Here is a 27,364-nt window from a genome sequence, read left to right on the forward strand (position 1 = left end):
AAACTCTGTCAAAAATGGATTTTATTATTTTTCTTTGTTTTTGATAGGTTATATGATATGATAATTTGTTATATTAGTCTGTATTGTCTGATATACTGTCTACTTTGTATGTCTTATTTTTCCTTTTCTTTGGCTAATTATGAAGTGAGGGTTTGTAGAGTTGTATGTTTATATAAATTATTTTTAATGCGGTGACTGTATAATTCTTATTTCTAGTAATTTTAGTTTTAGGAGTTATTCTCATCTAATTTTTTTGTTTTTACAAACAGAAATTTATATTCTCACATTTTTGAAGACTAGAAGTCCAAATTCAGAGCACTGGCTCTAGGGGAAGGCTTTCTTTCTGTTGGCTCTGGGGGAAGGTCTTGTATTTTTTCACCTTCTGTTCTTTGGTTTAATCTGCTCTTTTATGTCTCAGAAGTGATTGGCTTAAGATATACCCTATACTGATATGGCCTCGTTAACATAACAAAGAAAACTATTTCCAAATGGGATTACATTCTCAGGTATAGGGGTTAGGATTTACGACTAACACCATGTAAAAAGGTCTAGATTTTTTTTCCCCCTCATCTACTTTTGAAAGTTTTATTTGCATGAGTTCAGCTAACATCGTAAGTTATTTATAAAAATCAGCTGCCATTGAGCTGTTCCAATTCAGTGATCCCATGTGTGTCAGTAGAACTGTGCCCCCTAGAGTTTTTTTTTTTTAATAGAATTTTATGTGTTTTTGGTTAAGGTTTATACAGAAGTTTAGGTTCACATTCAACAATTTCTACACAAGTTGTTCAGTGACATCGTTTACATTCTTCATAATGCAGAAGCATTCTCATTGTTTCCATTAATCTAGTTTCTCTGTCCCCTTACATTTTCACCTTTGCTTTAAAGTAATTGTTCCTGTTTGGCCATAGGGTTTTCACTGGCTGATTTCTTGAAGTAGAATGCCAGGCTTTTCTTCTAGGATACCTCTGGGTGAACTTGAACTGACAGCCTTTTGGTTAGCTGCTAAGTGCCTTAACCCTTTGCACTACCCAGGGACTTATATGTACCAGTTAGTGAACATCGACTCTTCTAGGGTGGAGTCCTGGTGGCACAGTGTTTAAGAGCTCTATTACTAACAAAAAGGTCAACAGTTTGAATTTACCAGCCACTGCTTGGAAACCCTATGGGGCAGTTCTCCTCTGTCCTGTAGGGTCGCTATGAATTGGAATTGACTCGATGGCCATGGGTTTTTGTTGTACTCTTCTAGCACATGGAATTGAATGTACAGAATTTGTCAAAGGAGTTTACAGTCAAATGGTATATCTGTATGTGTGTGTGTGTGTAGATGATTGTAATGTGATAATGGTTAGGACAGATTCACATAGTGCAGTGTTGTGGGAACACAGCAGAGAAGCCCTTAGCTTAACCTTCAAAATTCTTGGAAGAAGTGTTGCATGAGCTGGGTCTCGAGTAGTGACAAAGAATTAGCCACAGGAGTTAAGCTGGGAAGGACTTTTGCTTGCACGGGGAACAGCTGGAGCAAAAACAAAGCTGCATCAACCTCAGGGAGGTGATAAGCAGAGATCTTATGTGTAGGCAGTGATGGTGCTAACATGCTGTGGAAAGAATTGGAGTAGAGAGGAATCAAGTTCAATACCATGGAGATTTCTTAGTTCTTCCTATGACCAGATCAAATTCTGTCCCCTAAAGACAAAGATCTGAAATGAAAATCTGAACCAATGAGTCCAGTCGATAGGTATAAGAATATTTTTATGTCATGGGATAATCCTTTCATTATTTTTGTGACATAAAAGAAACTACTTTAAAAATTTGAAATTAGAAATTTTGTTTTTCATTTCTGAATAAGCTATAGAAGCAATCATCCTATTGTGAAGAAAAGTGTCTTACATGTTTTTCAATAATGTAGTTTCTTTACAATTAAATATTTTCTCAAAAGACAGAAATAGGAACTTATTTAGGTATCTCTATATATGTGTATATGTGTACATATGTGTGTGTGTGTACATCTATATATAGTCTTTGAAGAAATAGAGCAATATTTTACATTTGTTGTGTGACTTTCAGGAAACCCTGGTGGCATTGTGGTTAAGTGCTACGGCTGCTACCCAAGAGGTCAGCAGTTCGAATCTGCCAGGCACTCCTTGGAAACTCTATGGGGCAGTTCTACTCTGTCCTGTAGGGTTGCTATGAGTTGGAATCGACTTAGCAGCAGTGGATTTTGGGGTGTGACTTTCAGTAAGGAAATTCTTGCTGAAAATTGAACTTAATTATAAACTACTTCTTAATTAAAAATATAAATGTAACAGTAGGTTAGCTACCTTTTTGACATTTTTTTTTCTTTCAATATAGGTGATACAGTAGTGTATCAATATGGAATAGCTACAGTGATAATTGAAGCAAATGATGATCCAAATGGTGTTTTTTCTCTTGAGCCCATAGACAAAGCAGTAGAAGAAGGGAAGACTAATGCATTTTGGTAAGCATATATGGATAAGACAAATTTAGAATTGGATAAAACAAAGTTAAACCTTTACATAAAAAATTGAAATATTTTGAATCTTTCAAAATTAAAAAAAAATTAGTCAAGAATTGAATAATTTCAAAACTGGCTGTCTAAATAAACTGTACACCTTATGTTGTTGCGACTTGTCGAAAAATCCTAACACTTCAGCTAGTAAGCAGAAATTATTTTCCCTAACCATCTCACTTCAAATTTCCATTCTTTGTCAGGACCGAGAGACTCGAATTATTCAAGGTCTTTAGGAACTCTTCTCTCAAATGATATGTGACCACCCTTACCCTGTATTTTGCTTTTGAAGAACATTTACTAATTCTCATTGAAATATTTTTTGATTGAGCTTAGAATTTGTTTTTCTGTTTCGGTTTTGAAGAACATAACTTTTAAGATTGCTTTTCTTTATTATATGAAGTTCTACCTTATTCTTCCCTTTCTAGGAGAATCTTCATGGTTGCTTAGTAGTTCTGGCTTGTTGGTTTATATTAAGGATAATAGAAAATGTATACTTCTGAGATAACACAGAAAACTCACAGTAGAGTTAGATTCACTACTTAAAACTTTTTCATAAAAATAATTTCCTTCAATTTTTTATGTAGGATTTTGAGGCATCGAGGACACTTTGGCAGTGTTTCTGTGGCTTGGCAGCTGTTTCAGAATGATTCTGCTTTGCAGCCTGGACAAGAGTTCTATGAAACTTCAGGAACTGTTAACTTCATGGGTGGGGAAGGAGCAAAACCAGTAATTCTCCGTGCTTTTCCAGATAAAATTCCTGAATTCAATGAATTTTACATTCTAAAACTTGTAAACATATCAGGTGATGTGTTTTCTCCATTTCTTTTATTTTACCACCAGATTTTTATATTTTTAATTAAATAGAGCTGTATGGAAAATGCAGTGGATGAAAAACTGAGTATGTCTTGATTGTCTGATTTACATGTTAAAATATCTTGATAGATGTATTTCGATAGATGTTCATTTTATAATCTTAGCTTGCTTTAGTTTTGTGAAACTGAAACTTGTATGTAGACTTTTCAACACCTAATGCAGTGTCTCTGACAACAAAACATTAGTAGAAAATAGGAAATATAAATTTATATTATATTTGGTCTTTGTGCTATAATTTAAACAAATTTTCAAATCACGACTATTACTAAAATTACAATGAAGTGTGTTATTTGGTATTATGCCCCAGAGAACATGGTAAAAAGCCATTGTTGTTGCTAGGTGGTGTCAGGTCGATTTCAATTCATGGTGAGCCCACATGACAAAGTAGAACTGCCCCATAGGATTTTCATGGCTGTAAACGCTGCAGGAGCAGATTGCAAGGTCTTTCTCTTAAAAAAGCCATATAGTGACACAGTCTTCAGTGATCAGTTAGTAAATTATTTAACTAGAACTTTGTCTTCTAAACACATTCCTTTTTCTTCACCTTATGTCGTTGTTTTAGTTGATTTTGAGTAAGGTCTGACTCATAGCCACCCCACGTACAACAGAACGAAACGTTGCCTGGTCCTTGCTGTCTTCATGGTCCTTAGCCCATTTGACTCCATTGTTGCAGCCATTCTGTAGTGCCTTCCAACCTAGGGGGCTGATCTTCTAGCACTACATCAGATAATATTCTGATGTGATCCATAGGGTTTTCACTGGCTGATTTTAAGAAGTAAATTGCCAGTCCCTTCTTCCTAATCCGTCTTAGCCTGAATGGTCCCCTGAAACCTGTCCACCATGTGTGACCCTGCTGGTATTTGTAGTGCTAGTGGCAACACTTCTAGGACCATAGCTACATGCAGGCCTGACAAGCTGACAGATGGGTGGTGGTGGCTTTACCTTATGCTAGGAAATAATTCAAATTCTGATTTCTCATTTATTATAAATTCTTTTATTACAGGTGGGTCCCCAGGTCCTGGGGGCCAACTAGCAGAAACCAACCTCCAGGTGACAGTAATGATTCCATTCAATGATGACCCCTTTGGAGTTTTCATCTTGGATCCAGAGTGTTTAGAGAGGGAAGTGGCCGAAGATGTCCTCTCAGAAGATGATATGTCTTACATTACTAACTTCACTATTTTGAGGCAACAAGGTGCCTTTGGTGATGTACGAGTAGGCTGGGAAATACTATCCAGTGAGTTCGTGGCTGGGTTGCCTCCACTGATAGATTTTTTACTGGTTGGAATTTTTCCCAGCACTGTGCATTTACAACCTCACATGCGGCGCCACCATAGTGGAACAGATGCTTTGTACTTCAGTGGACTAGAGGGTGCGTTTGGGATTGTTAATCCCAAATACCATCCCTCCAGGAACAACACAATTGCCAACTTTACATTTTCAGCCTGGGTAATGCCTAATGCCAATACCAATGGATTTATTATAGCAAAGGATGATGGTCAGGGAAGCATCTACTATGGGGTAAAAATCCAAACAAATGAATCCCATGTAACACTTGCCCTTCATTACAAAACCTTGGGTTCCAATGTTACGTATATTGCCAAGACAACAGCCATGAAATATTTAGAAGAAAATGTTTGGCTTCACCTTCTGATTATCTTGGATGATGGCATACTTGAATTCTACCTTGATGGAAATGCAATGCCCAAAGGAATTAAGAGTTTGAAAGGAGAAGCCATTATGGATGGTGAGTGTCTTCTTCTCATCTAGGGCACCAGCTGAAATTTTTTTAAAAAGCTAACAACTTTTTAAAAACTCCGCTTGTGTACTGGTTTAATTTCCTTAAACAAAACTGGGTGTCTACGAAGATCATAATAAATTATGTGGTGCGTGTTGCAGGAATGAATCAGGCTAAGTCTGTGCTCTTCAGGGACCTAGAATAGCCTCTGGAGAGAGATGCATGAACAGATCAATTGTAGGAAGAAAGAAAAGAATTACAGAGGAGGAACATTTGTCTCTCTAAAATTAGAGAAATAAGGATCATGTTTGTTCCAGAGAATTACTCATAGATGCATAGGATTAAAATGCCTCAAATTTGTGTAGTGTTTTACATTTATAAGGCATTTTCCATATATTGCCTGATTTGGACTTTACAATAGTCCTGTATTTTAAATATTTCATAGCTAAGGAAATGGAGTTCAGAGTTAGTAAATAAGTTGACCAACATCACATAGCAAGTGATAGACTTGAATATAAACCTTTGACTTTTAGGTCAGTGTTGCTTCTAGTAAACCGTAGAAACAAAGCTAAAGGAGATAGGATCATTTATCTATACGTGACTGTAGATAGTCTTCCAGCTGGTGAGCCCTGTGTATGTGGTTTTGAGAGAATCTAGGGGGAAGTTATATTATTTAGCTGACAAATAATTATTTAGGAGAGACATCAACATAAGATTTCCCACCTAATCAGGAGCTCCAGTGAAGGAGTGGTTTTGGTTTGCCGTGCAGACTGGTAGTCAGTCCACAGCCACTGTACTAGATATGGGAGCCATAGTGATAATAATATGCAGGTTACTTGTGACTACCCTAACAAGTAGTGACCTGTAAAATCACTGCAGCTATTGATGAGAAGTATTACTTGTACTTTTTTGCAAAATTACTACCAAGTTCTCTTCGTATATAAATATTATAATTGAATTGTTGCAAGGGAGCAAGTAAAGACATAAGAACTGGTGAATTCCTAAAAAGGGTTGTTATTAAGGTTTAGTGACATAGACTACATATTGTTATAAGAAAAAAGTCCCTAAGACTTGCATATAAAGTTGCTTCTGGCAAGGAATACTTCTGTTTCTACCTCCATTCCATCAGTTTTTTGGATAAAGAGGTATATTTGTTTCACAGAAACCTTTTTGCTGACTTCTGACAACTTTATTTGACTCAAAATGAGTTTCTAACAGTTCAAGCCTTGATATTCAGAAAGAATGAAGTTTTAAAATGATGACTAAATTGAATCATTTCATTTTTGTATATATAAGTAAATTAGAAAGTGCTGTGGAATAAATTATTATCCAAATGTGCATTTATACATACACACATAATTTTTTTTTTTTATGCTTACCTATGTGTATGTGTCTGTGTACATGTTTATTTTTCTGCCAGAAATGTGATTTGACAGACTGTTAAAATTTTCCATTATGGATGTCATTTAAATTGAAGGTAGTTACTAACACCTTCAGTTTAAAATGGAAACCCTAGTGGTGTAGTGGTTAAGAGTTACGGCTGCTAACCAAAAGGTCAGCAGTTCAAATCCACCGGGCACTCCTTGGAAACCCTATGGGGCAGTTTTACCCTGTCCTGTAGGGTTGTATGAGTCGAAATTGACTCGACGGCAATGGGTTTGGTTTGGTTTTTTGGTTTAGTTTAAAATATTATGATCCCATTAATTACCGATGCGTTTATCATAACCGAAGGTAGCCTTTGATTTTATACCAGTTTTACATATTTAATAATACCTTTCAATGAAATCATTTTACTTTCTAACTCATATTTGTAATTTAGGATAGGCGAATTGTGGCTATCGCAGCATTTACACCTGTCTATTTTTTTTTTTTTTTCTATTTTCAGGTGCTGGGATTCTGAGAATCGGGGCAGGGATGAATGGCAATGACAGATTTACAGGTTTGATGCAGGATGTGAGGTCTTTTGAGCGGAAACTGACCCTTGAAGAAATTTATGAACTTTATACCATGCCTGCAAAGAGCGATTTACACCCCATTTCTGGATATATGGAGTTCAGACAAGGAGAAACTAACAAATCATTCATTGTTTCTGCAAGAGATGACAATGAAGAGGAAGGAGAAGAATTATTCAATCTTAAACTAGTCTCTGTGTATGGAGGAGCTCGCATTTCTGAAGAAAATACTACAGCAAGATTAATAATACAAAAAAGTGACAATGCCAATGGCTTGTTTGGTTTCACAGGAACTTGTATACCAGAGGTAAGAAGTGAGCATGGAGAATTTTGAGAGTTGGATAGATGGGTATTTTGGGAAGTGTACTCTCTTTCATTTGGTAAGATTGCTTGAACGTCTACTCTAAGTCCTGCACTATGCTACAGACAGTGGTTGCAAATATAAATAAGATTGTTGCTCTTACGAGTTCATAGTTTGAATCAGAAGCTTAATGAGCTGATAGAAGTAATAACAATTTCACAGATTAAACTTTAGCAATTAGCTTTAAAGTTAATGTATTTCATAGAACCCACAATTATACAATATGTGTAATTTTATCTTTCAGCTACTGTTTTGGGTAGTATATCAGTAAATGAAATAATATATATTGAAAGCTTGTATGAATAATTATAATTGAAATTTTTTTAAAATACTTGTTTTAAAAAAAATTTTTTTTTCCACATTTGAAAAGCATGTTAAGTAGGTACTTACATTCCTCCTTGTTGGCGATAAATGTCTTTCTTATCAACCTTCTTGGACAGTTTAATTCATTAGGCTGGTTTACTTCCTTATCAGTTCTTTCCAAGTTTTCAAAGATTCGTAATCATCTTGGTTTCCTGTTCAGTAATATGAGAGCTTGTGAAACTACTTCACAGGTGTTGTGTGTGACAGTAATGGCTCGATGTCTATGAAAGGATGCCAAAAGCAAGAGAGGCTTTCCCTTGGCAAGCTAATTCTAATAAGTTTAAAAGGGCATATATGTAAATTGAAATGATTAAGAAAAACATACATGGGTAGAGCTGGAAAATATCTAGATTATAGGTCTCCTTGTAGCTCAGATTAGAGGGACTGGCTCTCTGGAGTGTTGGATTAGTTGTCTTAGTTATTTGGTTTGGTGACACTCAAAGATTTAGAAATGCTTGTCTCTTCCACACCAGGAATAGAATGTCCTACACTAAAAAAAAAAACACTAGCAAAGACAAATGTCATACAAATCTGCAACTTAAAGAAATATATTTACTTATAACGACAATGCTTTTAAATAGAAATTCAGTCAGCAGCGAACCCTTACATATTAAGTTTTATGCAGCTTTCTCTGATAATCTCTAATATAGGTACAAAACCAAAAACCAAACTAAACCCATCGCCCCCCAGAAAAACCTGTTGCTAGCGAGTCGATCACGACTCATAGTGACCCTGTAGGACCGAGTAGAACTTGCCCATAGGGTTTCTAAGGCTGTAAAATCTTTATGGAAACAGGCTGCCATTCCCGGGGAGCGGCTGGTCAGTTTGAACCGCCGACATTTTGCTTAGCAGCTGAGCACTTTAACTGCTGTGCCACCAGAGCTCCTAATATAGGTATAACAGGTATTAATTATTACTCTTTCCAATTTATAGGGTTAGAAACTGAGGCTTAGGAGGCCTCAGAAAATAGCTTACCAAAGTGGAGTTAAATGAGCAGGATCAACTGCCTGGTTCAAAGCTTGACATTTACTAGGCCTGAAAAAAAACTTAGTAAGTATTAATTTCCCCGTTTCTTTTCCTTCTAAGATACAATGGGAACCCTGGTGCTACAGTGGTTAAGAGCTATGGCTGATAACCAATGGAAAGAACTGGGATTTGAACTCATGTCTTGTGCCTCTTAGCCTGTTGTCTTTCCCTCTGTATCTTTAATATCATCACCTCTATTTTTGAAAAGATAGATGGGCTTTCATCAGATTATAAGAACCATATAAAACCAAACCAAACCCATTGCTGTAAAGTCAATTGTGACTCATAGCGACCCTGTAGGACAGAATAGAATTGCCCATAGGGTTTCCAAGGAGTGGCTGATGGATTTGAACTGCCGGCTTGTGTGGTTAGCAGCTGAACCCTTAACCACTGTGCCACCAGGGCTCTGTAAAAACCATATGGTACCATGTAAAAAAAATCAGCTTCCCTTAACATGACTTCAGTTCTGTTCATAATATGGCCCTTGCCTATGGCTCTGACCTCTTCTTGTATAATCATCTCCTTTGGTCAGTATATTTCAGTCACATTTACCTTGCTTTGGTTCTGAGCCCAGGGCGTCTCCATTTGCGGTGTTTTCTGTTTGGAACATGTTGTTCCAGGCCTTCACATTTAGTCATTCAAGTCTCAGCTCCAAAGACATTTCCTCAGTGGAGATGTGTAACACTCCCTTATCTCTATTGGTCACTCTACATCCCTTCATTAGTTTTAGTTTTTTTTTTAGCATGGCTCACTCTTCTAAACTTTATTATTTATAAATCTAAACTATTTACTCTCTATCCCTTCTCCACTGCAAAAATGAAGGAGCAGCAAGCATAATAAAGCCTATTGTTCATTATTGTATATTTAGCACGTAAAATTGTGTATTGAGCAGCGTAGGTACTTAGTAAATATTTGTTGAACTTATGATGATTATATTTTGTATCAAGATCTGAAGAAGCTTATGGCAGTTCAAATATTAGTTATGTTTAGATTTAGTTAGACTGCATAAACAGATAAACTGAAGAAAACAAAAAGATACATAACAACAACAACAACAAAAATTGCTGAAATTGAGGAGTAGCTTCTGAGTGTTTCTCTGGGTTTCTGGATGATAGTAAGATCTTCAAAGCTGGTTTGTCTTACAAGTTCCATCAATAGGTTATGGTTGGTGTTGATTTACCTCTACTGAGGTAAGTATCTTTTCCTCTTCCTGGACATTTTTGGCCTTGGGCAGGGCCAGTCAAACCTTTAATTGTATAAGAGAGAGCTTCCCTATGTAGGCCACAACACCTGTACAGGTTGGACTAGCTGGAAAGAAAAAGAAAACTTGATTGTTTAGTCTCCAAACCTACATGGGAAATAAATAGAATGTATCTATATTTGAAAGAGAAACATTTAGATGGTTGATACAGGAAAAGTTGTCTGAAAGATTGAACTTTAGAATTTCATGGAAGGAAGATTACAGAATTTTTGTTTCTGAAAATGTTAAAAATAGAAATGTTAAGAACCTCTGCTTTTCTTGGTGTGATGTGAAGAGAGGAGTAAGAGGAAATAATTACCATCATCAATTTCATCGTCATCAATATTTAATGATTGCTTTTTTCTTACTGAAGTGGTTCTCACACGTAGTCCAAGTGCTCCTGGAAGTTCCTGAGATCTTTCAGAAGGTCTTCAGGGTCAAACCTAATTTCATAAAAATACTAAGATGTTATTTGCTTTTTTCACTTTATTGACATTTGGACTGAAAAAGCCAATGGTGGGTAAAACTGTTAACACCTTAGCACAAATTAAGGCAGGGGCACCAAGTGGAATTAGTTGTCATCGTGTTATTTACCCCACCTACCCACTGTTTAAAATAATGTAGGTATCACTTAAAAGTGTCTTTGTTGAATCAGTAAAAAAACATTAATTTTATAAAATCTTGACCCTTGAGTTCCTGTGTTTTTGAGATTCTGTATCACATTAATATCACATCCTAGCAAAATTTTGCCGACAATAATTCAAAAGCTACTGCAGCTGTACATTGACAGGAAACTGCAAAAAGTTTGAGCCCCGATTCAGAAGAATACCTAGAACAAAGGATATCATTGTTGATGTCAGATGGATCTTGGCTGAAAGCAGAAAATACCAGAAAGATGTTTACCTATGTTTTTCATATGTTAAGGTATTTGACTGTGTGGATCATAACAAATTACAGATAACATTATGAAGAGTGGGAATGTCAGAACACGTAATTGTGCTCATGCAGAACCTGTACATAGACCAAGAGGCTGTCGTTCAAACAGAACAAGGGGATACTGAGTGGTTTAAAATTGGAAAAAGGGTGCTGCAGGATTGTATCCTACATCATACTTATTTTGATGCTGTGCTCATGAAGAAGAACACAGCATCAAAATTGGAGGACGACTTATTGACAGCCTGTGATATACAAATGACAGAACCTTGCTCGCCAAAAGTGAAGACAACTTGAAGCACTCACCGATAAAGGTCAAATATTACTGCAGTCTTCAGTAGGGGTTACACCTAAACATGAAGAAAACAAAAATCCTCAAAACTGGACCAATAAACAAAATCAGGGTAAAATGGAGAAAAAATTTAAGTTGTCTGTGATTTCATTCTAATTGGATTCACAATCAGTGCCCATAGAAGCATCAGTCAAGTTATGAAATTATGTATTGCAGTGGGCAGATCTGCTGCAAAAGACCTCTTTAAAGTGTTAAAAAGCAAAGATACCGCTTTGATGACTAAGGTGTGCCTGATCGAAGCCATGATCTTTCAGTTGCCTCATGTGCATGTGAAAGCTGGACAATGAAAAAGGAAAACAGAAGAAGAATTGATGCATTTGACTTGTGGCGTTGGTGAAGAATGTTGAATACATTGTGGACTGCCAAAAGAATGAGTGAATCAGTCTCAGAAGAAACACAACCAGAATACTCCTTAGAAGCAAGGATGGCAAAACTTTGGTTCACATACTTTGGACATGCCATCAGGAGAGACGGGTTAGAAAAGGACATCATGTTTGGTCAATGAAGAGGAGGGAAACCCTCAATCAGTTGGATTGACACAATAGCCATAACAATGGACTCGAACATACCAGTGATCTTGAAGACAGCACTGGACTGGGCAACGTTTTGTTCTGTTGTATATAAGGTCTCCATGACTGAATCACTGGCAACTTAAAACAACAACATCACAAAATGGGAAACACAATGCACTTCTGCGCATTATCAAAATATGATAGTTGTCTTCAAGGAAAGTGTGCAATTTTTGAATTGTGAGCTGAACCAGCTGCTCTTTTCATGGAAAACAATTTTTATTTGAAAGAATGACCGATAACTTTTGGCTATTCACACTTGGGTATTTGGCAGGCATTCTCTTGAAAATGAAGGAAGTGAGCCAGTGACTTTGAAGAGAACAACTGACAGTACTTGTTGCCAATGATAAAAATTCGAGCTTTCGATTCAACATTAGAATTTTGGAGCACTTGTATTCTCCAAAGTGAGCTTGACTGCTTAAAGATGGATAATTTAAATTTTTTCTCCATCATGTTGCTGCAGTGACTTTGAAAAAGAATCTTTTTATCCCCTCAAAATTTCTGAAGGCATTAGATATTCTTTAAAGACTTCTCTCAGAGTTCTGTTATGTTTTTACGTTGTTTAGAGATTCATTTGACATAAAGTACTATTAAGGTTAAAACAAAAGCATAATTACATCTTAAACAAATAATGAAAATATGTAGAATATAACATAGGTTGCTACTTGATGTACTGAAAGAGGAGATAATGATTATTTTGTAATTTGTTTCCCCCTAACTAGGTACATCATGGCCTGGCAAATAACAAGGCTTAGTAAATTATCATGAAAGAATAAATAAACCTATACGCATTTTAGTGCCTTAATGATCCATACCGAACAGTCATTTGAATTCCAAATAGGATCTATATTGAACAGATGAATAATTTTGTACGATATTCAGTCTAACCACATTTTCATGTTGCCTCCCCATATTTTGTTATTCTACTTGTTATTTTCTCTCTACCTTATTGTAGCACCATTTTCATATCTTTTAAAATGACATGCCAAATAGTTAGAAAGTCATGAGATTTCATAGTGGTACGTGAAACTTTAGTTAGACATTTTAGTTTTAGTTTTATAACTAATAGTGGTTAAGAGCTTGGCTGCTAGCCAAAAGGTTGGCAGTTTGAATTCATCAGCCACTCCTTAGATACCCTATGAGGCAGTTCTACTCTGTCCTTAGGGTTGCTGTGAGCCAGAATCAACTTGATAGCAATGGGGGTTAGGTTTGGTTTTTTGGTAATATTTGGATTATATTTTATATTTATAAATTTATGATTTAAGAAGATCTTTGTGAAAATTTGAGTATTATTTCAACTTGGATGGTATTTTTAAGTGTCTGCCGTATGTTATGCGAGTAGACTCCTTTAGATCTAAGTGATATTGATATAATCTGATATCACAGATCATTACCCAAGCATGAAACAAAATTAAAAATTAATTGGATGTATAATTGTTTAGCTTGAATTTTCTGTTTCAATAGAGAAAGCCTGTTCATGGCTCAGAATACTGTTATTATTATTTTTTTCTAGTAAAATAGATTTCAAAAGCTGTTCTCCTTGTTCACCTGTATTATCACTTCTCTGCAGATATGAAGATTTTGGTAGATTCCTGACTCAAAAGAGGAAACAGTACTGGAAACTGTTGTTTCTAGCAAAAAATTCAGTGATGACAGTTTGATGATGATTACATGATGTTATACCTCTTCATATTACTGGCCTAAACATTTGCTTGCATCATGATTTTAAAGACAATTAAACAAGTACTTTAAATATATATAGTAGAAAAAAAAATTTTAGTATTTACTGTCTATGTCTGAATCATATGATATTACAGGTTACATCCTGTAGACCAATATTTTTCAAAGTGTTACCTATGAACAACCTCCTGTTGAAATTTCTATTGAAATTTCTATTCATATTGCTGGATACCACTCTTGTTCCAGGACCCCATTCTTGAATCAGACCTCTGGTGGGAGCGGGGAAAGCTGAATTAACAAATATTTTTTAATGGTAGTTATCTTAGTTACCTAGTGTCGCTGTGACAAAAATACCACAATGGATGGCTTTAATAAACAGAAATTTATTCCTTCACAGTTTAGGAGGCTAAAAGTACAAATTCAGGGTGTCAGCTGCAGGGGAAGGTTTACTTTGTTGGCCCTGGGGAAGGTCCTTGTCATCAATCTTCCCCTGGTCTAGGAGCTTCTCAGCATAAGAATTCCACTGCACTCCACTCCTAGCACTTCTTTCTTGGTGGCATGAGGTCCCCATCATCCTGCTAGCGTTTTTCTCCTTTTAAAAGGTGATGCAGGCCATGCACCAGAGAAACTCCCCTTACATCAGATCAGGGTTGTGACCTGAGTAAGGGTTTTGCATCCCACCCTAATATTCTTTAACATAACCTAATTTGGCCTCATTAATCATAGGCAGAGATTAGGATTTACAGCACACAGGAAAATTACATCAGATCACAGAATGGAAGACAACCATACAATCCTGGGAATCATGGCCTAGTCAAGTTGACACATGAATTTTTGGGGGACACAATTCAGTTCACAACAGTAGTTATCATTTAATTACCAAAGAAGGGAAAATAGAATAGTGGACCCCTGTGTATGTATCACAGGAGCCCTTGTGGTACAGTGGTTTAACACTTGGTTGTTAACGGAAAGGCTGGTGGCTCATTTGCTGATGTGGCACGATTCAAAATGAAAAGAAACACCTGCACACATCCATTAATAATTGGAACGTGGAATGTATGAAGTATGAATCTAGGAAAATTGGAAGTTGTCAAAAATAAAATGGAATGCATAAACATCAATATCCTAGGCATTAGTGAGCTGAAATGGACTGGTATTGGCCATTTTGAGTCAGACAATCATATGGTGTGCTATGCTGGGAATGATAACTTGAAGAGGAATGGCATTGCATTCATTGTCAAAAAGAACATTTCAAGATCTATCCTGAAGTACAGTGCTGTCAGTGATAAGATAATATCCGTACGCCTACAAGTGAGACCAGTTAATGCGACCATTATTCAAATTTGTGCACCAACCACTAAGGCCAAAGATGAAGAAATTGAAGATTTTTACCAACTTCTGCAGTCTGAAATTGATCGAACACACAGTTCAGATATGCTGATAATTACAGGAGATTGGAATGCGAAAGTTGGAAACAAAGAAGGATCAGAAGTTGGAAAATATAGCCTTGGTGATAGAAATCATGCCAGAGATCTCATTATAGAATTTTGCAAGACCAATGACTTCTTTATTGCAAATCCCTTTTTTCACCAACATAAATTGCAACTATACAGCTGGACCTCACCAGATGGAATACACAGGAATCAAACTGACTACATCTGTGGGAAGAGGTGATGGAAAAGCTCAATATCATCAGTCAGAACAAGGCAAAGGGCTGACTGCAGAACAGACCCCCAATTGCTCATATGCAAGTTCAAGTTGAAACTGAAGAAAATTAGAACAAGTTGACAAGAGCCAAAGTAGGACCTTGAGCATATCCCACCTGAATTTAGTGATCATCTGAAGAGTAGATTTGACACATGAACCCTAATAACCATAGACCAGATGAGTTGTGGAATGACATCAAAGACATCAAACATGAAGAAAGCAAGAGGTCATTAAAAAGACAGGAGAGAAAGAAAAGACCAAAATGGATGTCAGAAGAGACTCTGAAACTTGCCCTTGAACATTGAGTAGCTAAATTGAAAAGAAAAAATGATGAAGTAAAAGAGTCAAACAGAAGATTTCAAAGGGCCGCTCAAGAAGACAAAGTAAAGTATTATAATGACATGTGCAAAGACCTGGAGGTGGAAAATCAAAAGGGAAGAACACTCCCTGCATTTCTCAAGCTGAAAGAGCTGAAGAAAAAGGCCTCGAGTTGCAATACTGAAGGATTCTATGGGGAAAATATTGAACTACTCAGGAACCGTCAAACGAAGATGGAAGGAGTACACAGAGTCACTATTCCAAAATGAATTGGTCCACGTTCAGCCATTTCAGGATTTACCGTATGAGCAGGAGCCAATGGTACTGAAGGAAGAAGTCCAAGCTGCACTGAAGGCATTGGCGAAAAGCAAGGCTCCAGGAACTGATGGAATTCCAATTGAGAATGTTTCAACAAACGGAAGCAGCACCGAAAGTGCTCACTCATCTATAGCAAGAAATTTGGAAGATAGCTACCTGGCCAACCAACTGGAAGTGATCCATATTTATGCCGATTCCCAAGAAAGGTGATTCCCGCCGAACATGGAAAGTATCAAACAATATCATTAATATCACACGCAAGTAAAATATTGCTGAAGATCATTCAAAAGCGCCTGGAACAGTATATCAACAGGGAACTGCCAGAAATTCAAGCTGGTTTTAGAAGAGAATGTGGAACCAGGGATATCATTGCTGATGTCAGATGGATTTTGGCTGAAAGCAGAAAATACCAGATAGGTGTTTACCTGTGTTTATTGACTGTGCAAAGGCGTTTGACTGTGTGGATCGTAACAAATTATGGATAACATTGCGAAGAATGGGAACTCCGTAACACTTAATTGTGCTCATGAGGACCCTGTACATAGATCAAGAGGCAATCATTCAAACAGAACAAGGGTATTCTTCATGGTTTAAAGTCAGGAAAACTGTGCATCAGGGTTGTATTCTTTCGCCATACCTGTTCAATCTGTATGCTGAGCAAATAATCTGAGAAGCTGGACTATATGAAGAAGAACGGGGCATCAAGATTGGAGGAAGACTCATTAACAACCTGCGTCATGCAGATGACACAACCTTGCTTGCTGAAAGTGAAGAAGACTTGAAGCACTTACTGATGAAAATCAAAGACCACAGTCTTCAGTATGGATTACACCTCAAAATAAAACAAAAATCCTTACAACTGGACCAATAAACAACATCATGATAAACTTCAATCAAAAGATTGAAGTTGTCAGGGATTTCATTTACTTGGATCCACAATCCATAGCCATGGAAACAGCAGTCAAGAAATCAAAAGACGCAATGCATTGGGCAAATCTGCTGCAAAAGACCTCTTTAAAGTGTTGAAAAGCAACGGTGTCTCCAAACACCTCTTTAAAGTGTTGAAAAGCAACGGTGTCTCCTGGAAGACTAAAGTGCGCCTGACCCAAGCCATGATATTTTCAGTTGCCTCCTATACATGTGAAAGCTGGGTGATGAATAAGGAAGACCGAATAAGAACTGACACCTTTGAATTGTGGTTTTGGAGAAGAATATACCACGGACTACCAAAAGAACAAACAAATCTGTCTTGGAAGAAGTACAACCACAAAGCAAAGATAGCGAGACTATGTCTCACATATTTTGGTCATGTTGTCAGGAGGGACCAATCCCTGGAGAGGGGCATCGTGCTTGGCAAAGTAGAGCATCAGCGAAAAAAGAAGAAGATCCTCAGGGAGACAGTTTGACACAGTGGTTGCAATAATGGGCTTAAGCATAATGATTGTGAGGATGGCACAGGACCAGGCAGTGTTTCATTCTGTTGTACATCAGGTCACTATGAGTCAAAACTGACTTGATGGCACCTAACAACAACAACAACATTATAAAGTTTGGAAATATTTTTACACAGCTTTTTGTTATTATGTATGTGTGTCTGTATTTTAAGGTGAAGACTACCGTATTTTTACACAAATAACACATGCCTTCCACGTTTATTTGCCAACCACTTCCTCCCCTTGCTAGGTGTTTTTCTAAGCACCACTATGCTAGTAAAAAAAAAATTAGCATAGCACTCTTATAAAAATACCTTATGGGGGCGGGGGTGGGTGGGGGGAGAGTGATTGGAAAATAAACGTAGAACTGCCTGCCCCATGGGGTTTCCAGAGCCGTAAATCTTTATGGAAGTAGACTTCCATATCTTTCTCTCCAGGCACAGCTGGTGGATTCGGACAGCAAACCTCTTGGTTAGCAGCTGAGTGGTTTAACCACTGCATCACCAGGGCTCCTTATCTATGTATTTTTTTTTTTGCTTTTGGAGCACTTAATATATTAGTAGGCACCATGCAAGTCACTTTAATTCCCACCAAAATCCATGAGACATTATGATCCCCATTTCAAGAGAAGATGATAGAGTCTGAGAATGCCTGAAAAATAGTAAAGTGAAGAAGGGTAGGAGTGTGAGGTTGGAGAGTCCCAGCTTCAGTACGGCCAGTTATGCCATAACGTCATAGAGAAGTTCCTAAAAACCACTATGCTGTGCAACATTGTTTAGTAAAAACCGTAGGAGTTAGCAGAAAATTGGGGTTGGTCGTACAATACTCACAGACTTGGTTAGTAACACTTAACAAGAAAGATAGGCTGAAAATGGTAGCACAGTTTACGCATTAAATGTTTAATACTTAAACACTACAATAAATGTGATGTATTACCTCGAAAAAGACTTGAAATTTGCTTGTGAAAGTGGGCATTGGAAGAGTTGTAGCGAAGTGACACAGGGGGGTTTATCTGAAATCAGAGGGAAAGTTGTCAGACTAGATGCAGATAAATGTGGCTTATAACACCGGTGTTGTACTGAGGTAGTTGGTAGATGAATACAGTTTGTGTAACTGTATTCCTACATAGCTGGTTTCAAGTGCGTGCAGTTTTCTGTGTTCATGTTTCTTGTGTATGAAATTATGCATAAGTAAATGAGAAATTCATGTTATGCTCTAATTGTTTCCTAGTGTATCAATTGCATTGGAACAATTTTGCATTTTCAAAATAAGCATTTCAGCTGAACTGAGTGTACTTGGTCCTTTTCTGTCCATCTATATTTACTTTCTTTGTGATCTCATCCAGTCTTTAAATACCATTTGTGTAATTACAGATTTATATAACATTTGTATATGGCCTTAAATACTATTTATATATATTGATGATTCCCAATTTTATAGTCAGTCTTCCCCTCTTTCCAACATTCCAGATTCATTTATCTAGCTGCTTACTTGACATACCTTTTAAATCTTTACTAGACATTTAAAAATGGTCCCATTTAAAGCTTAAACTCTTTAATGCTTCCTCCCAAAACCTGTGACAAACTGATTAAAATATGTAAGTAATTAAATAAACAAACTGGTTGCTGTGGACTCCAGCTCATGGCGACCCCATGTGTGTCAGAGTAGAACTGTGCTGCATAAGGTTTTCAAAGGCTGATTATTTTGAAATAAACTTCCGGGTTTTTCTTCCAAGGTGCCTCTGGTTGGACTGAAACAGCCAGCCTTTCAATTATCAGCTGATTGTGTTAACTGCATTACTCAGGGACTTCATCTAATTAATTGATAGAGGAGGAAAGGAAAAATCTCAGGCGTGCTTCACAGATGGCTTGGTATATTGGTGCTAGCTGAAGGTGGGCTGCCACCACTCTACTGCCCCAATCAGGTGTGGCTCTGGGCAGTGGGCAGAGCTGTGAATAGTCCCCTTGGTCTTTCATAATATTTGGAGGGAGAAATGCCCTGAAATATGAATCCATGGACACCTGAGCAATGCTAATGGCGTGACACATTGGTCAGGGGCCTGGAAGGAGCAAGACTAGATAGAGACAAGGAAGTTCGGGGAAGAGGCAATTGAATAGGCTGTTGGGATTTTGCATGGAGGCTCTCAACAGCTAGGAAGTCAGGATGACACATTCAATGAATGACAGACACACTCTCTCCTCGGCTTCCACAGTGTCATTAACGGAGTGATGGTGGGGATGGAGACCTTGTGTGGGCCCAGCAGCATGAACTCCTTTCCACCAAGACTGATCTAGCAACTGTGACTGCTGAATGTCCAACCAACAAGCAGTGGAGATCCAAGCTAAGCACTTTCCAAAGAGCTGTTTGGTGACGGGCTGATTCTAATAAGACCCTGTCATTTCAGAGGGCACTGCAATTTATTCTTACTAGAATTGACACAGGATCCCTGATGGCACAATGGTTAAATGCTTGGCTGTGACCAAAAGGTTGATGGTTCAAACCCACACAGCAGCTCTGTGAAAGAAAGGCCTGGTGATCTGCTCCCGTAAAGATTACAGCTTAGAAAACCCTACAGGGTAGATCTACTCTGTAGCATGGGGTTGCTATGAGTGGAAATCAACTGTACAGCACCTAACAACAACAACAACAGAATCCACACTTAACTCTGGCTAATGGGTTTACTCTTCCTAGTACCTCTGTCACCTTATCATCTGAAGGCTTAAATAATGCCTGATATGTCCAGATAAGAACTACATCACATTACGTCAGTCAAAACCCACTGCTGTCGAGCTGATTCTGGCTCATAGCAACTCTATAAGACAGAGTAGAACTGCCCCGTAGAGTTTCCAAGGAGTGCCTGGTGGATTCGAACTGCCTACCTCTTAGTTAACAGCCGTAGCACTTAACCACTACGCCACCAGGGTTTCCAAAGGAATTCATTTTATGTGAAGGAGGTGTAACATTGGGCACATAGCCATAGAATTGATTAACCCTATTTCTGAAACACCTGGTCTAATACATCAATGAAATGGCCTGTTAAAGACTCAGCAAGGAGCCAGCTCAGGGACACCTTCTTGTAGGGTTGGTGTGTTGTCATCCAGGGTGCTGTACGTGCATCCCATGGCTGGTATCTGGTTCTGTGTCCCCAGTAACCAGAACACATAGGCTCATGAGACAAGAGGTAGAAGTGAGACTGGGCCCAGTTTCCATCACCATGGTGGCTCGCTGCCAGAATTTGTGTTTCCTGTTTCCATGTTGTAGAATCCACTGCATTAAAAGTTGTGATTCTGGAGGTGGAACTATGGGTACGAGACACCCTGAGGGTTCCACTGAACTACCCCCTGGCCACTTTGGGCTTCTCATGGCAGTGGACCAGCAGGCAAATAGTTACAGTATTGCCCCAGGGGTGATTGATCCTGTTTACCTTGAGGCACTAGAGTTGCTGCTACACATCTGGGTAAGAGCGCTGCTGTTCTGTGAAACTCAGAGGACTTACTAGAACATTTGGTGCTTCCATGCTCATTGCTAACTGCTTTGACTACTGTTTGTTTTTAGACTAATTCCAAATCTATTTTCTCCAGCCCTAATATCAGCACCAAAGTGGCTCTATCTAATGCTGACTAGAGATGTTTATGATTCATATGAAAAATAGAGAATGACATCATGTACATTAAGATTTGCATCTTATCTCTGTAGTTTTAATTCTTTTTCCATGAATTATATGTTTGTTAATATTGAGTTGTGGCACTGAGAATTTAAGAGTGTGAAGACCTTGGTGTAAAAGATATTCCAAATTCATGCTCCAAATAATTTTTAGGTGTTATTTTAAAGTGTTTAGATGAATAACACACACACACACACACACACACACACACGGAATGACATAAAATGGCTGCCTTGATCTGAATATCGTTCCTGTTGTTCCCCTCTAGGTATTTCTCACAATCTCCCTGCTTGGTACCTTATACAACCCCCAGAATGATTTTACCAATAATTCCACACTACATTGTTTCTTATGCCCATGCCTAGAAAGCTTTCCCTGTTGTCACGTTCCACCCTCTACCCCTAACCTCCACCCCCATTTGGTCTGACTGGGCTCATCTCATCATTAAAACTATTTATCTATACTCCATGCTTATCCAGAGAAAGAACTACGTGTTTATCATTGTCTGTAGCCATAGCATCTAGCATAGGGGCAAGAACACAGGAGGAGTTAATGACTGAATTACATTTCCATCATTCGTACCTGTAAAGGAAAGAGAGAAAATGAATGATTAAATACATTCTAGTAGTGAAAAATATATCTGGGGGAATGTAATGGCCTCCTTAGTCTTTTGGGAGGTAAAAAGTTACAGAATTAAGTTTATGGTAAGAGGATTTCATGAAACATTGTAATTTTATTTGAACTAGTATAGTTCATAAATAATTTATGTTCAATTTCAGATTGCAGAGGAAGGCTCCACCATTTCATGTGTGGTGGAGCGAACCAGAGGGGCCCTGGATTATGTGCGTGTTTTTTACACCATCTCACAGATCGAATCTGACGGCATTAATTACCTTGTTGATGACTTTGCTAACGCCAGTGGAACTATCACATTTCTTCCTTGGCAGAGATCAGAGGTAAATCTACCTTCATTGTTTCTTTGAAAGCCTCCTGGAAAGCCTTTTATGAGGTATTTGCCTGTAATTTCTTTGCAGCTTCTTGCTAGTTATGCACTTGTAAATATTTAAGAGATTAGGTATATATCATGGTACAAAATACTTTTGTATTTATTTATGCAAAAGAAAAGCTAAGGGTTTTGAATAATATGTGTTATAGTTTTATTTGTTCTTTAATCCCATATAATAAAAATGATGTAGTTTAAAGTATATCTTTGTGGGTTTTTTATTATTACTGATAATATGAAATCTTAGTTATCTAGTGCTGCTGTAACAGGAATACCACAAATGGGTGGCTTTAACAAACAGAAATTTATTTTCTCACAGATTAGGAAGCTAAAAGTCCAAATTCAGGGTGCCGGCTCTAGGGCAGGTCTTCCTTTGTCAGCTTTGGAAGAAGGTTCTTGCCTGTTTTCAGCTTCTGTTTCTGGGCAATCTTCGTGTGGCTTGGCATCTCTCTTCCCCCATCTCTGACTTCTTCCTTTCTCGTTTGTTGTTATTGTTGTTAGGTGCCATCTAATCGGTTCTAATTCATAGTTAACACTATGTACAACACAATGAAACACTGCCTGGTCCTGTGCCATCCTCACAGTGTTATTTTTGAGCCCACTGGTGCAGTCACTCTGTCTTCCTCTTTTTTGCTGACCCTCTACTTTACCAAGCATGATGTCCTTCTCCAGGGACTGATCCCTCCTGAAAACATGTCCAAAGCATGTGAGATGAAGTCTAGCCATCCTTGCTTCCAAGGAGCACTCTGGCTGTATTTCTTCCAAGATAGACTTGTTCTTCTGGCACACCACAGTGTATCCAGTATTTTTCACCAACAGCATAATTCAAAGGCATCAATTCTTCTTCTGTCTTCTCTGTCCAACTTTTGCATGCATATGAGGCAATTGAAAGTATAATAGTATGGGTCAGGTGCACCTTAGTCCTCAAAGTGACATCTTTGCTTTTCAGCACTTTAAAGAGGTCTTTTGCAGCAGATTTGCCCAGTGCAATGCATGGTTTGATGTCCTGATTGCTGCTTCCCTGGGCATTGATTGTGGATCCAAGTAAAATGAAATCCTCGAGAAACATCACTCTTTTCTCCACTTATCATGATGTCATTTATTGGTCCAGTTGTGAGGATTTTTGTTTTCATTATGATAAAATGCAATCCCTACTGGAGCCTGTAGTCTTTGACCTTCATCAGTAGGTGCTTCAAGTCCTTTTCGTTTTCAGTAAGCAGTGTTGCATCATCTGTGTACCACAGGTTGTCTTTCACCAATTCCAATGCCACATTCTTCTTGACAGAGTCCAGTTTCTTCGAGTATTTGCTTAGCATACAGATTGAATAAGTATGGTGAAAGGATGCAACCCTAATGCACACACACCTTTCTTGATTTTAACCCATGCAGTATCCCCTTGTTGTGTTCGAATGACTGCCTCTTGGTTTATGTACAGGTTCCCCCTGAGCAAAATTAAGTGTTCTGGAATTTCTATTCTTTGACATGTTATCCATATTTTGTTGTGACCTACACAGTCGAATGCCATTGCATAGTCAGTAAAACACAGGTAAGTGTGGAAATTATTGAACAAAATCATTAGTATCACACGCAAGTAAAATTTTGCTGAAGATCATTCAAAAGCTGTTGCAGCAGTACATGGATGGGGAACTGCCAGAAATTCAAGCCAGATTCAGAAGAGGATGTGAAACAAGGGCTATCATTGCTGATGTCAGATGGATCTTGGCTGAAAGCAGAGAATACCGGAAAGATGTTTACCTATGTTTTATTGACTGTGCAAAGGCATTTGGTAACTTGCTTGTTTAATCTCTTTTATATTTCAAAAGAGATTGATTTAAGACATACCCTACACTAATCCTGTCTCATTAACATAACAAAGACAACCGTTCCCAAATGGGATTATAACCACAGGCATAGAAGTTAGGATTTATATCACATACTTTTGGGGGACACAATTCAATCTACAACATCTGGAAAACCACAGAATTCTTTTTTTATTGTGCTTTAAGTGAAAGTTTACAAATCAAGTCAGTCTCTCACATAAAAACTCATATACACCTTGCTACATACTCCCAATTACTCTCCCCCTAATGAGACAGCCCGCTCTCTCCCTCCACTCTCTCTTTTCATGTCCGTTTCGTCAGCTTCCAACCCCCTCCACCCTCTCATCTCCCCTTCAGGCAGGAGATGCCAACATAGTCTCAAGTGTCCACCTGATCCAAGAAGCTCACTCCTCACCAGCATCCCTCTCCAACCCACTGTTCAGTCCAATCCATGTCTGAAGAGTTGGCTTCAGGAATGGTACCTGTCCTGGGCCAACGGAAGGTCTGGGGGCCATGACCACTGGGGTCCTTCTAGTCTCAGTCAGACCATTAAGTCTGGTCTTTTTATGAGAATTTGGGGTCTGCATCCCATTGCTCTCCTGCTCCCTCAGGGGTTCTCTGTTGTGTTCCCTGTCAGGGCAGTCATCGGTTGTAGCCGGGCACCATCTAGTTCTTCTGGTTTCAGGCTAATGTAGTCTCTGGTTTATGTGGCCCTTCCTGTCTCTTGGGCTTGTAATTACCTTCTGTCTTTGGTGTTCTTCATTCTCTGTCAATCCAGGTGGGTTGAGACCATTTGATGAATCTTAGATGGATGCTTGCTAATGTTTAAGACCCCAGATGCCACTCTCCAAAGTGGGATGCAGAATGTTTTCTTAGTAGATTTTATTATGCCAATCGACTTAGATGTCCCCTGAAACCATGGTCCCCAAATCCCTGCCTCTGCTACGCTGGCCTTCAAAGCATTCATTTTATTCAGGAAACTTCTTAGCTTTTGTGGAAAACTGCAGAATTCTTAATGTTACTTCTCTGATCAGCTAATAAGTTAGTCTTATAATTATTATCTCATTTGTATTAAATTTGGAGTATGAGGTAGTTTTTCTGTTGTGAAAGTATAAGTGACCTCCAGTTTCATCAAAAACTTTCCATGAACAATAGTCTCACACTTAGTTCATGTAGAAAATAAGTCACGGTAAATAAGAACTTCAATTAAATATAATTTAATTGGTTATTTTATTTTCCTCTGACATGTTAATTTCTGTATGCCTCATTGCTTAATGCTTCTGGATTTTTACATTTGTAGGTCCTGAATATATATGTTCTTGATGATGATATCCCTGAGCTCAATGAGTATTTTCGTGTGACACTGGTGTCTGCAATTTCTGGAGATGGAAAACTGGGTTCTACTCCCACCAGTGGTGCAAGCATAGATCCTGAGAAGGAAACAACAGATATCACCATCAAAGCTAGTGATCATCCATATGGTGACCAACCCCTTTTGCAAATATAATCCTCTCTTCTCTGGGTGGACTTGAACTTGTTAAGAACTACTTAAGAGACTTTTCACAAATGATTGAAGTAAAATTCGTCTGAACCCTATAACTTCTCTGCCCTTTAACAGCTAAGCTACCGTTTTGAGGAACATTTGTTTACCAAAGAAAATATAAAGACCATTTTTTTAGATTTTAACAATGTAGATAATTTGAGCAGTTTATGCAGGATTATTTAAAGTAAGAAAAGTATTTCTAGGCATGACTATCAAATTAAAAAAGTCCAAAAATTATCCTACTGTGATATGTTAACCCCTGAATAATTGACATGCTTTGCAATTTAAAATTAGGATTCAAAAAGTACAGTTTTTACAGTATATTTATGTTAACAGTATATTTTTGTCTTATGCTGAAAAGTGATAATTTCATTAATTTGTGAACTACCATACATGTCTATCCTAATAAATTGAGAGTTTTCTGTATTGAAAGGTAGTATTTTTTATATGGGACTAAAGCAAGAAGAACATCTGTTAAAAGGGCTAGGTAGGAAACATGGGAGGCCCTTCGACTCTGGTTTTCATAGTTAAATTATTTAAAAAGTGTTGTAAATACCTCGGATTTAATTAGGCCATTAATTAGGTTCTACTATACATTGGAGTTCTGCTACACATTGGAGTGGGTTAAGTGCTACGGCTGCTAACCAAAGGGTCGGCAGTTCGGATCCGCCAGGTGCTCCTTGGAAAATCTATGGGGCAGTTCTACTCCGTCCTATAGGGTCTCTATGAGTTGGAATCGACTCGAGGGCACTGGGTTTTTTTTTGGGTATACATTGGAGAATGAATTCTAGAACGTCAAATATGTGTAAATATTTGAAGAAATATGTTTTAAAACCTCATCTCTATTCATTTTACTGATGCATGGGCAAAAAAGAAAAAGCTTTTTCGGGGTAAAAATAAGGAAAATTATTATTTTAATTTTTGACTTTGAGCTATAAACATTCCACATCGAAAGTATGTTAATCTTATCTTTGCCAATGTCTTTTCTAAGTGAATGCCCTCAGAATTTCAGCTTGGTGATAAAAATAATTGTGCAAGGTGGTTTCAAATGAATAAGAAACTCTTCCACAGGTAGCGGGAGAAAATGACCTGCCTCTCTTTGCATCCACCAGGCTTGCTGCAGTTCTCCACAGGGTTGCCTCCCCAGCCTGAGGACGCAATGACCCTGCCTGCAAGCAGCGTTCCGCACATCACTGTGCAGGAGGAGGATGGAGAAATCCGGTTATTGGTTGTCCGTGCGCAAGGACTCCTGGGTAGGGTTATGGCGGAATTTAGAACCGTTTCATTGACAGCAATCAGTCCTGATGACTACCAGGTAACTCACTTAGCCCTTTGAATCTGTATTTGCACCTTGTAAAACAGAAATAAATACTTTCCTTGGTGGATTGGCAAGGACTTGCACAGTGTCTGGAACATAATCAACAAAGAAAATAAGCACTGATGGCTTTGCAGCATTTTTGTTCTCTGTAAATTAAGGCATTTTCATGCATTAAAATACAACACTTAAATAGCTGCCTTAGTGATTTCTCTCACACTTGTCATAGGCTTTACAAAACAAACCCGTTGCTGTCGAATCGAATCCGACTCATAGCGACCCTATAGGACAGAGTAGAACTGCCCCATAGCGTTTCCAAGGAGTGGCTGGAGGATTTGAACTGCTGACCTTTTGGTTGGCAGCTGTGGCTCTTAATCAGTGTGCCACCAGGGCTCCATTACTTGTATTATTTATTTTAATGTTACAGGTTTTGCTCAAATATATTGAAAATTATATATCTTACACATTTTCAATCCTCCTACCTATATCCATAAAACAAAACCAAATTTTAAAAGAGATATTTCTATTTCTTTTCAATTTAAATTACTTTTTTCTTCAAATAAGAAGCAAAGTGGCATTGGTAAAAAGGACTGGATCTTGGAACTAGATAAATCAGGGTTTTAACT

The 27,364-nt window shown here is 38.0% G+C and overlaps 1 protein-coding gene across 1 annotated transcript in view; it reads left to right on the top strand.

Moving 5' to 3' along the window:
* Window positions 1-27,364, top strand: part of ADGRV1 (adhesion G protein-coupled receptor V1) — a 614,420-nt gene that overhangs the window by 37,870 nt on the left and 549,186 nt on the right. The window contains exons 17-23 of the mRNA XM_003404981.4: window positions 2,350-2,476; window positions 3,115-3,332; window positions 4,407-5,150; window positions 7,027-7,400; window positions 21,837-22,013; window positions 25,181-25,361; window positions 26,536-26,738. Coding sequence (XP_003405029.2) covers window positions 2,350-2,476; window positions 3,115-3,332; window positions 4,407-5,150; window positions 7,027-7,400; window positions 21,837-22,013; window positions 25,181-25,361; window positions 26,536-26,738 — 2,024 coding nt within the window. The remainder of the gene's footprint in view (window positions 1-2,349; window positions 2,477-3,114; window positions 3,333-4,406; window positions 5,151-7,026; window positions 7,401-21,836; window positions 22,014-25,180; window positions 25,362-26,535; window positions 26,739-27,364) is intronic.

This window comes from Loxodonta africana, chromosome 2, assembly GCF_030014295.1.
Source record: "Loxodonta africana isolate mLoxAfr1 chromosome 2, mLoxAfr1.hap2, whole genome shotgun sequence".
Taxonomy (NCBI): Eukaryota; Metazoa; Chordata; class Mammalia; order Proboscidea; family Elephantidae; genus Loxodonta; species Loxodonta africana.